At 64.0% G+C, this 14,121-nt stretch overlaps 4 protein-coding genes across 4 annotated transcripts; 1 reads left to right on the top strand and 3 right to left on the bottom strand.

Moving 5' to 3' along the window:
• Nucleotides 1–247: 247 nt before the first annotated feature.
• Nucleotides 248–1,871, bottom strand: COLE_06720 (uncharacterized protein; the record flags this gene model as incomplete). Its single annotated transcript, XM_018426574.2, has 5 exons — nt 248–576; nt 637–1,223; nt 1,258–1,383; nt 1,415–1,547; nt 1,580–1,871. 5 exons carry the CDS (start codon nt 1,869–1,871, stop codon nt 248–250), a joined length of 1,467 nt encoding a protein of 488 aa, XP_018279877.1.
• Nucleotides 1,872–8,784: 6,913 nt separating this feature from the next.
• On the top strand, nt 8,785–10,292 carry COLE_06719 (uncharacterized protein; the record flags this gene model as incomplete). The annotated part of the gene is made up of 5 exons (XM_065626496.1): nt 8,785–8,814; nt 8,890–9,030; nt 9,116–9,336; nt 9,400–9,628; nt 9,747–10,292. 5 exons carry the CDS (start codon nt 8,785–8,787, stop codon nt 10,290–10,292), a joined length of 1,167 nt encoding a protein of 388 aa, XP_065482190.1.
• Nucleotides 10,293–10,383: 91 nt separating this feature from the next.
• Nucleotides 10,384–11,131, bottom strand: COLE_06718 (uncharacterized protein; the record flags this gene model as incomplete). The annotated part of the gene is made up of 2 exons (XM_018425748.2): nt 10,384–10,592; nt 10,633–11,131. The coding sequence occupies 2 exons, from the start codon at nt 11,129–11,131 to the stop codon at nt 10,384–10,386; spliced, it is 708 nt and encodes a 235-aa protein (XP_018279879.1).
• Nucleotides 11,132–11,385: 254 nt separating this feature from the next.
• Nucleotides 11,386–13,925, bottom strand: COLE_06717 (uncharacterized protein; the record flags this gene model as incomplete). Its single annotated transcript, XM_018422785.2, has 4 exons — nt 11,386–11,733; nt 11,792–12,136; nt 12,184–13,592; nt 13,682–13,925. 4 exons carry the CDS (start codon nt 13,923–13,925, stop codon nt 11,386–11,388), a joined length of 2,346 nt encoding a protein of 781 aa, XP_018279880.1.
• Nucleotides 13,926–14,121: the final 196 nt, after the last annotated feature.

The following is a 14,121-nucleotide window of genomic DNA, read 5'->3' as shown; positions in this document are numbered from 1 at the left end:
TCATACTACACGAACATTGAGGCTCGCACGAGCCGTAATATACCATGACCAGGAGGAGGACGCTGGTTGTAGCACTATATATTTTCGGCGCGTGCAGAGGCCGGGGAATGCACTCTTGTTTGTGATGGGGGGGCAGTTGCTACACAGGCGGGACAGCGTTGCGCGAGTTACTTCGCATTCTATCTGAGACGTTTACGAGTCCTCAGCCTCGTCGACACATTATACCGGGTGCTACATATGTATAAGGTCAGTGGGCGGGCGATGCCTGCGCCTGCCCATTCTCCACTCGGCCATTCTCCAACCCACTCTTCGCCAGCCCAGCCTCTCGCGCATCCTTCGTCCGCCCCCTCCCCTCCCCCGCACGGAGATGCACCACCACCTCCCCCCGCCGGCCTGCCATCCGGCCAAGCCACGTGCGCGCCCACGCCCCGCCGTCCGGCTCGCCTTGCATCTCCTTTTCCTCGGCAAGCGTGCCCCGCAGCAGGGCGAGAGTAAGCCGGTGTATTGTGGCGAGATACGCGCGCTCCGTCGCAGGCGACGCAGTCACGATGACGGGAAAGTCGCAGAACGACTCGTCTGGCGTGAGTCTTCCGCATCGCCATTCTGCGTCGGAGCATTCGAGCGACGGCGACTCACGGTTCGTGCCCAAGATCGTGACGAGGTCCGCGCGCGCATCCACACACGTGCGCAACACATGCGGCCACTGCCGCGCCTGCGTATACTCCTGGCTGTTGATCGCGAGCAGCGGCGGGCTCGGCGCCGGCCCCCGCGCGGGGCGCACGAACGGGAACGGCTCCCACCAGTGGTCGAGGGCGAGGGCGGCGCACACGTCCATGCGCGCATAGTCTGGCGGGGGGGCTTCGAGCGCGCGGAAGACGGTGGACGCGCCGAACGAGTGGCCCGCGAGCGCGGGGCGCGCCGTGTCGATGTGTCCCGCGAGGCTGGAGATCCATGCCGCCGCTTCGGGCGCCGAGAGGCCGTCGACAGCGACGCCGGCGTCCGCGTCGCCGTCGCCGGCGGGGCTGAGCATGGCCTCGAGCGCCGCGTGCGCCGCGTACACTTCGCGCACGCGCTGGTCGAGTTGCAGCGCGCGGAACTCGGCTTCCGTCGCGCGCTGGCTTCGTCGGCCGAGCTTGGTAGAACTAGAGGATAGCGAGGCGGACGAGCTCGACGAAGGCGTGCCCGAGCCCAGCGATGGGGACGACGACGTCGGCGTCCCCCATCTGGCGTCAGCTTGTCCGCCGTCCGGCACCGCACTCGAGCTCCTTCATGACGGTATACCCCATTTCGCCGTCGGGGAGGAGGACGCAGGGCGCGGACCCGTCCGCGTGCTCGACGGCGAGCACGGCGTATCCTTCGCTCGCGAGCGCCGCCGCCCACTGCCTGCCGTCAGCGCGCGCGCGTCCCTACGCACGAATACGTCGTGCGCGTGCCGCATATCCCGTGCGAGAAGATGACGAGGGGGTAGGGCGTGTGCGCGGGCTTGAGCGGCGCATTCGGCGCCACGGGCACGTGGTACCGCGCCGCCGCGCCGCGGATGAGCGGAACTGTGGTGAGCAGAGTTGGCACGGGCACGCACGCAGCCAGCCGGCCCCCGCGCCAAAGTAGCGGTCGTAGCCGCGCAGCACGCCCGTCACGGGTTCCGGGATCCACTGCACGCTGCCACCAGCTTCGGTGGTCGGGTAGTATAGCGCCCATGTGCTGCGCGAGATGCGGAGGGCGGGCTCGCCGGCGCGCGGCGACGGCGCCCGGAATATCGGCGACGGCAGGCTCCAGGCGCGCGCGGGCGCGCGGACCGTCGCGTAGCCTACGGGGGCGGGCGGCGGGGGTAGCGTGGACGACAGGAGAGGGATGTAGGGGAGAGAGAGCATCGGGGGGGGGGCTACAGGACGAGGGACGTGGCTGTGGGGAAACGGTGGTGGTGGTGCTTATGTTGGTGGAAAGAGTGATGGAGAAGACCTCGTTCGATCCGCAATCTTCGTTTGCGCTGGAGTTATCACGGATCCGCCGAGTGACGTCGCCTGGCGATCTAGCGATCCGGTCGAGATCGACGGTGGAAGGATTGCTCACTGTGGGCTGAAGCACTGACACCTGCACGCGGTGGCTGCGCCGTAGCGTCTCTACTGTCGTACCGCCAGAACAACTGGGCAGCTGAACCGAGCAGGGCGGTGCTGTGACGACGGTTGTGCGGCGACACACAGCGAGCAACGACAAGAGCGCCGGACCAAAAATAGACGACGATGGAGGGTCGGCCATCTCGTTTCGTCTGCGGTGCGCCGATCGCCGATCACCGACTTATCGGCCCACGAGAGCCAGGCACGGCGCGGTGTGCCAAATATACAAACGAGAGAGATATTAACGCTCTCTGGCCCGTACCAGGCATTATGCATGCACCTAATGTTACTCGCTGATATTACATACAACATAGATGACAACTACTGCGGCGCGGCGGGGGTCTGGGGCAGCGGGCGGGCGCCGGGGGGCGGGGAGGCGGCGTTGATCTGCTCGAGCGTCTCGGCGTGCTTGTCAAGCTGCTCCTGCATGTATTTCGGGAAGCTGACCTCGCTCTTGTCCGCGTGCTTGAGGATGAAGTTGAGCATCTCGGTCATGTCCGCGCGGATGCGGGAGCGTTGCTCGTGCAGCTCGAGCATGGACACCTGGGCGGTTTTGACGTCGCTACGTATCGCCTCGGCGAAGTCGCGGGTGTGGTCTGCGATCAGCATGCGCCGCGAAAAAGAACTCACTCTCAAGCTTCAACGTCGTGGCCTTCTCCATCGCATCGATAAAGTTGAGCCGCTCGCCCTTGATCGATTGCGTCAGGTCGGTGCCAAGGCCATGGAGGGCATCGAGAACGACATTCTTCAGCCCCGCAATCTCCTGCGCCGTCTCGGCCTTGAGCTCGTCGAGCCGCGCCGCGGACTGCTCGTACCGCGCCGCCGTCTCCACCGCCAACTCGTCCTGCCGCTTGATGACTGTGACGAGGTATCCGTTCAGCTCGCCAAGGTCTGAAGTCAGTGACGTCGGAGCGAAGCACTCACATGCACTTATCTTGCTTTGGTTCTCCTGCGCTTGCGCCTGCGCCTCGGCGTACTTGGCGACCTGCGCGGTCAAGGCGTCGACCTGCTCAGCCGTCGCCGACTTGTCGATTTGCGCTGTCAGCGCAACCACCTGCTCAGCGGTTGCAGCAGGGGGAGGGGGCGCGGGCACCTCCTTGTCCTCCGCTTCGGGCGGCGCTATTTCCTTCGGAGCATCCTGGGGTTTGGCTTCGTCCGCCAGCGCCGGCGCGTCCTCCACTTTAGGAACATCGGGGACCTCGACAGGCTTGACGTCCTCCGCTGCCACTGCGGCCTGTGCCTTCTCCACCGCCTCAGCCTTGACCTTCTCAAGCTCGGCACGGGCCTCCTCCGCTGCCTTTTCCGCAGCAACGACCTTCTCCCCGGCCTCGTACATCTTGCGTGATTCCAAGGCAGCACGGGTGCCTTCGTACGTTTCCAGTTTGTCTAGGACCAGGTTACTGCCCGCTTCCACAGCGTCTGCCAACGTTTTCCTCAGCGCCGCCTGGAGGGATACAATGTCGTTCGCAACATACTCAATGTTGCGGCGGATGTTGTCAAGCTCTAACTCCAACTTAGAGGAGAGAGGCTCGCCAGTGATGGGATCCAGCGCCCTGGCGGCGGGGGCAAGGGCTTGGTCGGCATCAGCGGGCGTGTCAGCGAGATCTATCGTCGGCTCGCCGGGCTCGGTGGGAGCGGTGGGATCGGCGGACCTATCGACGGCCGGGGCATCAGCGCACGCGGCGACGGGAGCGGTTTCCGCCCCTGCAACCGGAGCGGTGGCGGATCTAGCGATGGGGTCGTCCGGCGCGGCCTCAGAAGCCTCGCCCGGCGGCACCGCCCTCTGCTCCGCCGCAAGCGGCTGCGCACCGTCGACCTGCCCCTCCCGTCCCAGCGCAACAGCGCCTAACGTAGCGGTGTTGGCAGCAACGCCGGCCAGCACTTCGTCGAGCTGGCTCCTAATCGTAGCCATGTGCCGGTCGAGGGCGATCAGGCGTTCCTCCGCCCCCGCGGTGGTGGTCGCCTGGTGGCCCGCCGTCTCGGTGAGCAGGGAGGACACGGCGCCGAGGTCCGTGTTGAGGGCGCGCAGCTGGTCCGTCATGACATCGAGCGTGGCGCGCACACTGGGGTCTGCGCTTGTGTCTCGAGCGGCGTCGGGCATATCGGCAGACATAAATGCTCTGGGCGCGGCTGTCTCCGCGGGCTCCGGTGCAGGCGCCGCACGCGCCGCATCCTCCGCTTCGCCGTCGTCGTCCCGCCCGACGTTGACCCAGCTGGCGGAATCTGAGCCCGCATTTGCCGGCTCGTCGTATCCCGCCAACAGGCCGGTGATTGACTCTCGCGTCTCCGTCGCGTCCGACACCTCCGAGCCGCGGGCAACGTCCGCGGGGATCTGTTGCTCGTGGGACTCCGGATCGGGGTCGGGGTCGGGATTGGCGATCATGAGGGTGCGCCGTGACGTTGTCGACACCATGGAAGGTGAGACCTTCCGCAGCGCCAGGGGCGCGGTCGACGGGGGCGGCGAGGCCAGGCTAGGCAGCGACACGACCGTGATCTGGGGTGAGCCGAGGCTGCGCAGGGCGTGCGAGCGCGGGGGCGACGCGAGGGAGCGCACGACGAGCGACGGGAATTCGATCGTTGGTGACTCCCACCGCGCAAGACGGGTGCCTGCCACCCTATCCTCCGGTATTGCCTTGCTCGTGGAGATGGGGCGCTTTGTCGTGGACACAGGCGAGGCAGCGGCCCGACTGAGCGCCTCGATTCGGTCGCGTACGGACGTGGAGCCCGCTGACGCCGCGCTTCCGGGTGCCTTCGGGGCGAGAGCGAGAGCGGGCAGGGCAAGCGTGTCCGTGCTCTTCCCAGACACATCTGTGCGCGCAGCCGTCTCGAGGAGCGCGGCGGACGTCGTGGGCCGCGCCACGGGCGCGTGGATTGGGGTAGTGGCGGACGCGGGCTTGGTCGTAGACCGCGGTGTAGCCGTCTTGGTGAGGGGCGACCGCGGAATGGCGGCAGCCTTCATCACAGGCGACAGCGTGTTGGGCTGTGGGCTGCCCTCGAACTTCTCCTTCGCCGCTGCGATGCGTGTGTTCAGCCGGCGGGGTCTAGGCGACGAGGGGATGTCGGCGGACTTGGCGGGCTCTGGTTGGACCGAGGTGTCGGCCCTCCGGGCGTGCTCGGCGGGGGCCTCTGGCTCGGAAGCGGGCGCGGGCATGTCGGGGAGCTTGGCCGAAGCAACAGACCGCGCGGACCGCGGGGTCGCCTCCTCGTACTTTGGTACAGCCTTGCGCGCCGGCGACCGCGGCCCCCATCCCGCCTCTTTGAGCACGGGCAGTTTGTTCAAGCCCGCGTCCACGGCCGCGAGGTCGACACCGGCATTCCGCGCCGGCCGAACTTGGCTCGCGCTACGCGAAGGGTTGAGATCGCTCGAATTGAAGCTCAGCCCGCTCTTGACACTCGCGGCGCGCGACGCCGTCCTGGGCGGCGCAACGCCCTTCTCAGGCTGCCAGCTGCGGATGCGGTCCGCGATGCTCGTGGTCATGGGATCGATCTGCTGCAAGCTAGCGGCGCGCAGTGGCGTTGTCGTGCCAGGCCGGGCGCCGCGAGGCGTCTCTCTTTCTTTCAGCTGCGGGGAGTTCGGGTACGATGAGCCAGTGGGTTGGGAGCTGACGTCGACGACCGCGCCGGTCGTGTCGTGGCTCTGGCTCGAACGGTGCCCCTGCGTAAGCAGGGTGTTGTCGCTCTCCTTTTTTCTGTGGAGCTTTAGGGGAGGAGTCGGCTTTATCTCAGGCGAAAAGGTCGCTACACGATCGGCGATGAGAGTCGAGCGCGGCCGCGACTTCGGGGGCGGCGTGGGCGGTTTATCCGCCTCCTCCGCCATATCCTCAAGCGCCGCGGCACTGAGCCCCGTGTGCTGGCTCCGCATCGGCGATGGCTGGTAAGGGATGGTGCGGGGACTGCCGCCGATCATCTGCCAGCCGCCCGCGTCCGCGGTGCCGACCCACGTATCCCCGAACTTGGCGATGTCCTCGACTTGGCCGAGGCGGAGGGATCCGTCGTGGTAGCTCTTCACGGATGGTGCGAAGGCACCGAAACTCGAGCGGACATCGCTGAGCGCAGAAATCCATGCCGCGCTCGTTCCGGATTCCACGGCGAGATAGCGAGTCGCACCGTGCGCGAACTCGAGCTCGATCACATCGCCCGGCTCGGGGAGCGATGGGAGGAAGAGGTGCGCGAGCTCGGAAGGGGACATGTAGCGGAAGCTGCTGCATGTGCGCATCAGATGCTCCTCGTCGCGGCGAAGCGGAACGGGACGGTAGGCATTGTACGGTCCGCCTGAGATGACGGGGACGTGCGCGACTGAGAAGTGTGTAGGGGAGAGACAGGCCCACGCCGTCATCCAGTCACCGTAGCGCGTGCCCTGCGGAGCCGTGAGCCACAGCACGCCGCCAGTTCGGACCTCCTCCTCCTCCACTGCCATTTCCGCATCCCCCATCCGATCGAGAACGGGTGGGTCCATCGGGCTGCGGAACCAGTCCTCGTCGATCCGCTGGTGTGGGCGGTCACCGTGCATTCCAACACTGGCCGTGCCCCAGCCGGTGGGCTCATCCTTCTCCTTATGCCCCATCTTGCGCAGGTTGGAGAACGCATTCTTGATGTCCTTAAGCGGATGGCGGAGACTGATTTTCTCCTTTCCCGGGCTTTTAGGGCTGTCCACCTCGCCGTGATGCTCCTGTTTGTTGAAGAGCGACCAACCCGGAGACAGGCCCTTGATCGGGCTGCAGTTCGGTGAGGTCCGGGTTGCCTGAGGGCTGCTCTGGAACTCTGCAGAGCGCACAGGCCGCGCACTATCTGGCGGCGGCCACGGCATCGCCGCACTGGCCGGAATCGGCTTGGCGGTGGGGATAGGCAAAGGCTTGGTCTCTTTCTCCGCGAGATATCTCTGACTCATGTGACGCTGAGACGGCGAGTTGCCTTGGGATGGCTGAGACCGGGTATGATAAGAAGGCGGCGAGCTGGATGAAGCTGGAGCACTGGTGGGGATGGGGAGCGGGCGGGACAGCGTTGGTGTGCCTACGGCAGGAGCGCTGTTCTCCCAGGCAGCCACCATGCGACGAGTCGCGCCTGAATTCTGGGCACTGGGCACTGGCACACGCCGGATGCGCGAGGATGGCGGGGTTTCTGGAGGCTGGGGCAGGGCTCGGGGTGTCGGCTCAGGCTCGAGCTGGGGTGCTTCCCAAGACATTGCGAGGGGCGACGGGGCGCGAGGAGAGTGTGGAAGAACGGGCGAGGGGGAGGGCGGGAGGCGAAGGCTCGAGCCCGACGACGGGACGGAGGAGGGGGAGTTGGCTTGAGACGACTGATGTTCGCCTATCGATCTGGGTGATGGCAATCGCTGCGGTCCAGGAGACGGCGGGAGACGTTGCGACCCGGCTGAGGAGTAGGAAGGCGGCTGACCGCACGCCGGCGTCGGGGATGGTGGGAGACGCATCGGCGAACCTGGGCGGTCGGGGTTGGATGGGAAGCGCGACGGGGAAGCACGCCCAGACATGGCAGACGGCGGGCGGCCGTTGCTGATACCGAGGCCGATGTAGGACTCTGCGCGAGAGCGTATACTGGGTGCGCGACACAGCTCGGCCTCGCAGGGTCCGTCGTCCGCGTAGAGCGGGTCGACGCCAAAGGCATTTCCAAAATCGCTTCCATGCAGCTTGGCCTCGGCGTAGTCGTACATCTTGTCCTCGCCGTAGTCATACACCTTGTCCTCTCCATAGTCGTAAACCTTCTTCTCGCCATAGTTGTAGGTGCCAGTGTAGTGCTCCTCCGCGTAGTTGTATTGAACGGGGTCAGTGTAGATGCTTGAGTCGCGCTCGCTGGACGAGGCAGTGTGGAAAGATCCAGGCGTGGAGACGTCATGAACGGGAGGAGGAAATGTTGTGCCGGGTGGAGGGGCAAGACCAATGCTCTCCGCCGCCTCCTGGATGCCGTGCAGAGAGTGGAAGACAGCGGGCTTCTGGAGCGGACTAACGACCTCGTGTGACGTCGATGTAATGGCAGTACTTCCGCTCAGCGAAGGAACACCAAAGTAGTCGCTCTGTGGTGGCGATGGAGTGAGACCAGAGTGGGGAAGTGGATGAGAAGCCTCGAGCGGCATCGTGCGTGCGTGCACCGCGGTGCGCTCGGACGTGGCTGACGTGATGAGTGGAATGGGTAGCGATGGAGTCCGTGCGTGCGCTGGTCGTAGATGGGTGCGTTGGTGTTGTCGCGCACTAGGGATCGCAGGAAAAATTAAATCGTGTGGATAGAATCAAATGGGTTACAGCCGAAAGGGAGAGACGATGTGGAGAGAACGATGGGATTTGTGAGTTGTTTGTGCGTAATGACAAGCAGCGGAAGTCCAAACATTGCCCCTGCAGCCTTCCCCCCAAAGTCAGTCGCGCCCGAACCTTATTCACAGCCCCCGATTGTCCCTCAGATTACTCCCGCTAGGGGGATGTCTCAGGGGGAAGATCGGCGGTGTTGGCCGGAATGCGGTGCCTGCTGTGACGCGACGGCGGTCTCCCTCTCACTCTCGCTCGATCACTCGCTCTCCTCGTCCCAACTCTTTCTCTTTCTCTGCATGCCTCATCGCATCAACCTCTTCGCTTTCTTTCTTGCTCTTCTCGCCATTCTTCTCCTCGCACGCAACTGGATCTTTCCTCAACAACCACACCATCACCTAGACCGTTCAGACGATATGCAGGGCAAGAAGCACGTCGGCTACTTTGTAAGACTTCCCACTGACGTGGAGCTGACAGCAGGTGAACTGGTGAGCTACGCCGGATCGGACTATGTCCAGCTAACCTCAAGGGGTATCTACGGGCGCAAGTTCCCGCCGCAGAAGATCCCCCACCAGCATCTCACGCACATCAACTACGCCTTCGGCAATGTGAACAAGGATACGGGCGAGGTCCACCTCTCGGACAAGTGGGCCGATGTCGAGGTGGGTGTGGGCGCGCACGGCGAGCTGGAAGGAAGCCAAGACGCTGGCCGCCGGCCGCCGGCGGGCTCGGACCCGCTGACGCCAGATTCACTACGAGGGCGACAGCTGGAATGACCAGGGCACCAACCTCTACGGCTGCCTCAAGGCTATCTACTTGCAGAAGAAGCAGAACCGCAACCTCAAAGTTCTGTTGAGCATTGGCGGGTGGTCCTACTCGCCCAACTTTGCCAATATCGGCGACGCCAAGTGGCGCCAGACCTTTGTGCAGTCCGGCGTCAGGTTGGTCGAGGACGTGGGGTTGGACGGGTGAGTGGCGAGCGGTGCGCTAAGTCAAGGCGATGCAAGTCACATGCCCCGTGCTGACGCCAGTCTCGACATCGACTACGAGTACCCCAAAACCCCCGCCGACGCCAAGGCGTATGTTGCTCTGCTCAACGAGCTGCGCGCCGCACTGGAGCACCTCGCGCAGTCCAAGGGCAAGCCTCCCGGGCAGTACCAGCTCACCGTCGCCGCGCCGTGCGGCAACGAGCAGGTCAGCGTTCTGTGCATCCAGGAGATGGACCGCGTGCTCGACTTTTGGAACCTCATGGCCTATGACGTGAGTGGCGGCACTGTGTGGGGTGATCTGCGGAGTGTGTCCATCTGGGTGCAACCGTGTGGCACTGCCGCCGACAGGCAGCATATGCAGCACCCTCTCAAAAGCCTGCTCACACCAGTTCGCTGGCTCATGGGACAACGTCTCGGGCCACCAAGCCGCGCTGTACACGGACAACCCAAACGGCAACTCGGTCGACGGCGCCGTGCGGAAGTACCTCGCGGCGGGCGTGCAACCGCACAAGCTGGTAATTGGGATGCCGCTATACGGTCGCGCATTCATGGGCACCTCTGGCCCGGGGCAGCCGTACAAGGGTGTGGGCGAGGGGTCGTGGGAGAACGGGATGTGGGACTACAAGGACCTGCCGCGCCCCGGGGCGGAGGTGATCAACGACCACCGGCTGGGCGCGTCGTACTGCTTCGACCGCGGGACGGGGCAGCTCGTGTCGTACGACACGCAGGCCATCGCGCACCAGAAGGCGACATACATCAACCAGATGGGACTGGGCGGCGCCATGTGGTGGGAGCTCGACGCTGACAAGGAAGAGAGCACGGGACAGGCGCTCGTGCGCACTGTGCGCGAAGTGCTGGGCCAGCTTGAGTGGCGCGAGAACGAGCTGTCGTACCCCGGCAGCATGTACGAGAACCTGCGCAAGGGGATGAACTAGGGTGCAACCGAGGGCCAGAGCCCCAGGCCCAGTAGACGATAGACACCCGCACACGATGGCAAGTAGAATGCATCCATCTCCGATGACCCCGCTACTTCGTCTCCGGGTAGTACACCATGAGCCCTAGGCCCTTGTGGTACGGCACGGTGATGTGCTGGAACGCCGGGTCGGAGTTGACGTACGCGAGGAGGTCCGCGTACCGCTCAGCGCTCGCAATCGTGTTATCGCAGATCACCGTGGCGCCGGGACGCAGATGCGGCCGCACAAGCTTGAGCGCCGGCAAAGCCATCGGCGCCCAAACTGCCGTCAGCGAGCCGCATGCGGTGATGACGCTACATACTGTCCAGCAGCAAACAGTCTACACTCCCCATCTCGTTCTTGAGCGTCTCCCGAAGATCGCCGACACGGAGCTCAATCACGTCCCCAACCCCCGCTTCGCGCCAGTATTCGCGCGCCTGTGCGGCCTTGGCCGCCTCATGCTCGGTGCCGATTACGCGCGCGACCCCGCCCAACGCCGCGGCGTTTTGGCGGGCCGCAAGGGCAAGGTAGATTGTGCTTACGCCGTAGCTCGTGCCCGCCTCCACGATCGTGCGGGCACCGGACGCGCGCAGGAGCGCGTACACGAACTGGCATTTGTCTTGCTCGAGGGCGACGAATTGGTCGGCGACCGCCGTGTGGAACGCGTCCGGGGGGATAGAGAGGAGGTCGAGGCGTGATTCTTGCTCGGACGAGAGCGTGTGTAGTCTCTCCAGGAGGGTGTGGGTCGCCGGAGGGGCGCGCACGGGGTTCGGATGGTGCGCATCGTTGGCTGAGGGTTGAGCGAGCGGTTGCGAGGCCATGGTGGATGGAGAGACACCATGAAAGGCATAGAATGATGATGACGCACACATACCGCTGAAGTCCGAGTCGGAAGAGTCACATTCCGCAGCATTAGCCCACTCACGGCGACGCGCGGTTGTGCTGTCCCAAACTTCTGATGTGACCACAACACCATCAGGAGTAGCGACCGGCATCTATGTATGCATAAGCCATAAACTGCCCCCTTCCGACGCCAGACACATGACAAGCGGGCCATCTCTCCCTCTACTGCCACTCATACCCGCACGAAGCACTTGTATGTCGCCCAGGCGCCAACTATCGCGAACGCAGCGAGACACCCCAAGATGCCAAAGAACCAGCTCAGGTTCTCGTCACCCTTGTCCTGCCCCGGCACGTAGACGTTCATGCCCCACAGACCCGTCACCAGGTTCATGGGGATGAGGACCGTACCCAGCGCCGTGAGCTTGGACAGCACGTCGTTAATCTGGTTGTTGGCGTCTGTCATCTCGATCGAGATCTGCGCGAGGTAGTTCGAGTGCGAGCGAGATAGAATTTTCTCGTAGTGGTTCAAGTTAGACGTCATGGTGATCAAGTGGTCCTGGATGTCGGAAAGATACAGGCCCTGGATGTCAGCATGGAGTTTCCCTCGACCGTTGTCCGGCCGCCACAGGTCAACTCACAATGTCCGACTTCGGCGCCACCAGCCAGTTCTCATTGCAACGCTTCGCAAGACCCTTGACGACGTCCGCCTTACTGCCCATGAGACGTAGCAGACCCATGACCTTCTTCCGGCATGTGCCGATACGACGAAGCATATCAGTCTGCTCAGCGTCCTTGAGAATCAGGACTAGCTCATCGATGCTGTCGACCTCGTACTCGATGCTCTGAATGAGCGGGCCAAACGCGTCGGTAATGTCGTCAATAAGCGCGTACGAGATCCAGTCGGATGTGACCGAGATATAGTCCTTGAGGTGCTTGATGCGGCGGCGCACGTTCTGAGGGTGGGGTGTGCCGCGGAAGTGGAACTAAGGTTAGCTCATCCCTCAAGTCTACAGTCCCCGCAGTCACTCACCGACAGCGTGCCCTCGCGGAAGACGATAATGTACATGTTGAGCGGCTCGAGGTATGTCTGGCTGTACGGGTCCTGGTCGAACGAGCGGAAACACACGAGGTAGTAGTTCCGGAAGAGCTCGATCTTCTCGCGCGTCTCCTCGAGCAAAATGTCTTCCGTTGTCAGCGGGTGGATCCCGAATACTCGCGACAGCATGCGCATCTCGTCGTCGGTAGGCGATAGGACATCGAGCCACCAGGTGTACGCCTCCGGGTCGTCGTCCGGGTTAGGCGGTGGCGGCGTTGGCGCAGCGCCAGGCATAACCATGCTCTTGGTAATCGCCGCCTGCGACCAGCTCTGCGGTCGTGGGGCCGAGAGTGAGAGCCCACTGGGCTCCTTGGGCGTGTTACGTCCACTGTTGCGGGGAATCTCGCCAGATGTCCGCGGCTCCTCGCCAGGTATGTTCCTCCCCTTGAACAAATCCTCGAAAGTCTGGCCCTCCGCTGGCAGCTCGGCGAGGCTGCGCGCGTGAATCGTCACCGGTAAGGCGTTCGAGTAGAACGAGAACCGGTACGGTCGGTCATGTCCCGCATTGTCCGAGTAGGGCATGAACTTTGGCGGGATGGGGTCGGCAGGGGGAGGAGGTGGGTTTGGTCTCACGCCAGGCCGGGGCGCCTTGAGCGCGCCGCCTTGTAACTCTTCACCCTCGCCAGCGCCGAAGCTCTCAAACAGCGCGAGCTTGGCCTGCCGCCGTACAGGATGCGCCTGTTTGCTTTGCTTGCGTGCGCGCCGCCCGAAGCGAGGTTGGGGAGACTCGTCCTCATCCTTTGGCAGCATCATGAGCTCGTCATCGAAGCCACCCTTGCCGGTGTCGTCCTCCTGACGCGTGCTGCTGCCGCTGCCGCTCACCTCACCCGACTGCTGGCGCGCAGGCGAGGCTACGCGGACGACAGCCTCGCTCCGCCTCCGTGTCTCGGCACCGATGCCCGACCCGCCCATCTCCTCGGCTGTCACCCCCGTCGCGGGTCCCTCGATCTCGTCAAGCGCCTCACGCTCTGTAGCCGCGAACTCTTCCATGGCCGCGAAGTCGAAGACGCTGCGGATGCCCTCGGCCGTCGCGTACGAGCCGACGCGCCTCAGCCCGTCACTATCCTGGCGCTCCGTGTCCGATCGCCGCCTCCGTCGGCGACTCTGGTAAGTGTGGGAGCTCTCGGCGTCTGAGTGGTGCTCGTCGTGACGGTACTGGCGGTGGTCCTCGTCGTCGCTGCCGTCGTGGTCACGCCGATGCTGTGCACGCTCCATTTCGCGCTCTTCCGCATCGCTGAGCATTCCAAACGGTGCTTCCTCTATCGGAGACGATGAGTAATTGCCACCACGGGATCCTCGCAGCATTGGCGAACGCTCCACAACTGAGCTGGAGCGGGCGCGCGCTAAAATCAGCCGAGTCCAATGTTGGCACAGAAGCAGCGAGTGATAACACAGGGTTGGGCGCAGCTGCTTGACGGAGGAAAGAACTCACACATGCTCAGCGCGGAGTCGATGTCTTGTTGCATTTGTCTCTGTACGTCGATGTTGTCGCGATACGAGGTGCCAATGCTAGATGGAGCCACACTCCCGCGATGCGGCGGGGGGCGCAACGTCTGTGGCGAGCGCGAGGGGTTGCCCGACCCGCTCGCCGAACTCGACATGGAGCGGTGATGGGCAGCCGACGGGAGGTTGGGATCGATTTGGATCTGGCGGGGTGATGAGGGTGGCGGCGTCATTTTGGAAAGAGAGGCGAGTGGATAGGCGTCGGAAGATGAGGAGGCGCGAGTGTGTTAACGAAGGCGAGTGAGAAAGAGGAAATTGGAAAGAGGATAACGAGGGGATGTGATGGGCCTCGGCGTCGACGATCGGGCATTCAAGCGCCGCTAGCAGGATCGTCTCAGCTCGTGATCGACTGATTCCCTCCTTGATACG

This window comes from Cutaneotrichosporon oleaginosum (genome assembly GCF_008065305.1).
Source record: "Cutaneotrichosporon oleaginosum strain ATCC 20508 chromosome Unknown ATCC20508_contig06, whole genome shotgun sequence".
Classification (NCBI taxonomy): Eukaryota; Fungi; Basidiomycota; class Tremellomycetes; order Trichosporonales; family Trichosporonaceae; genus Cutaneotrichosporon; species Cutaneotrichosporon oleaginosum.
This window is presented reverse-complemented; position numbering and strand designations above follow the sequence as displayed.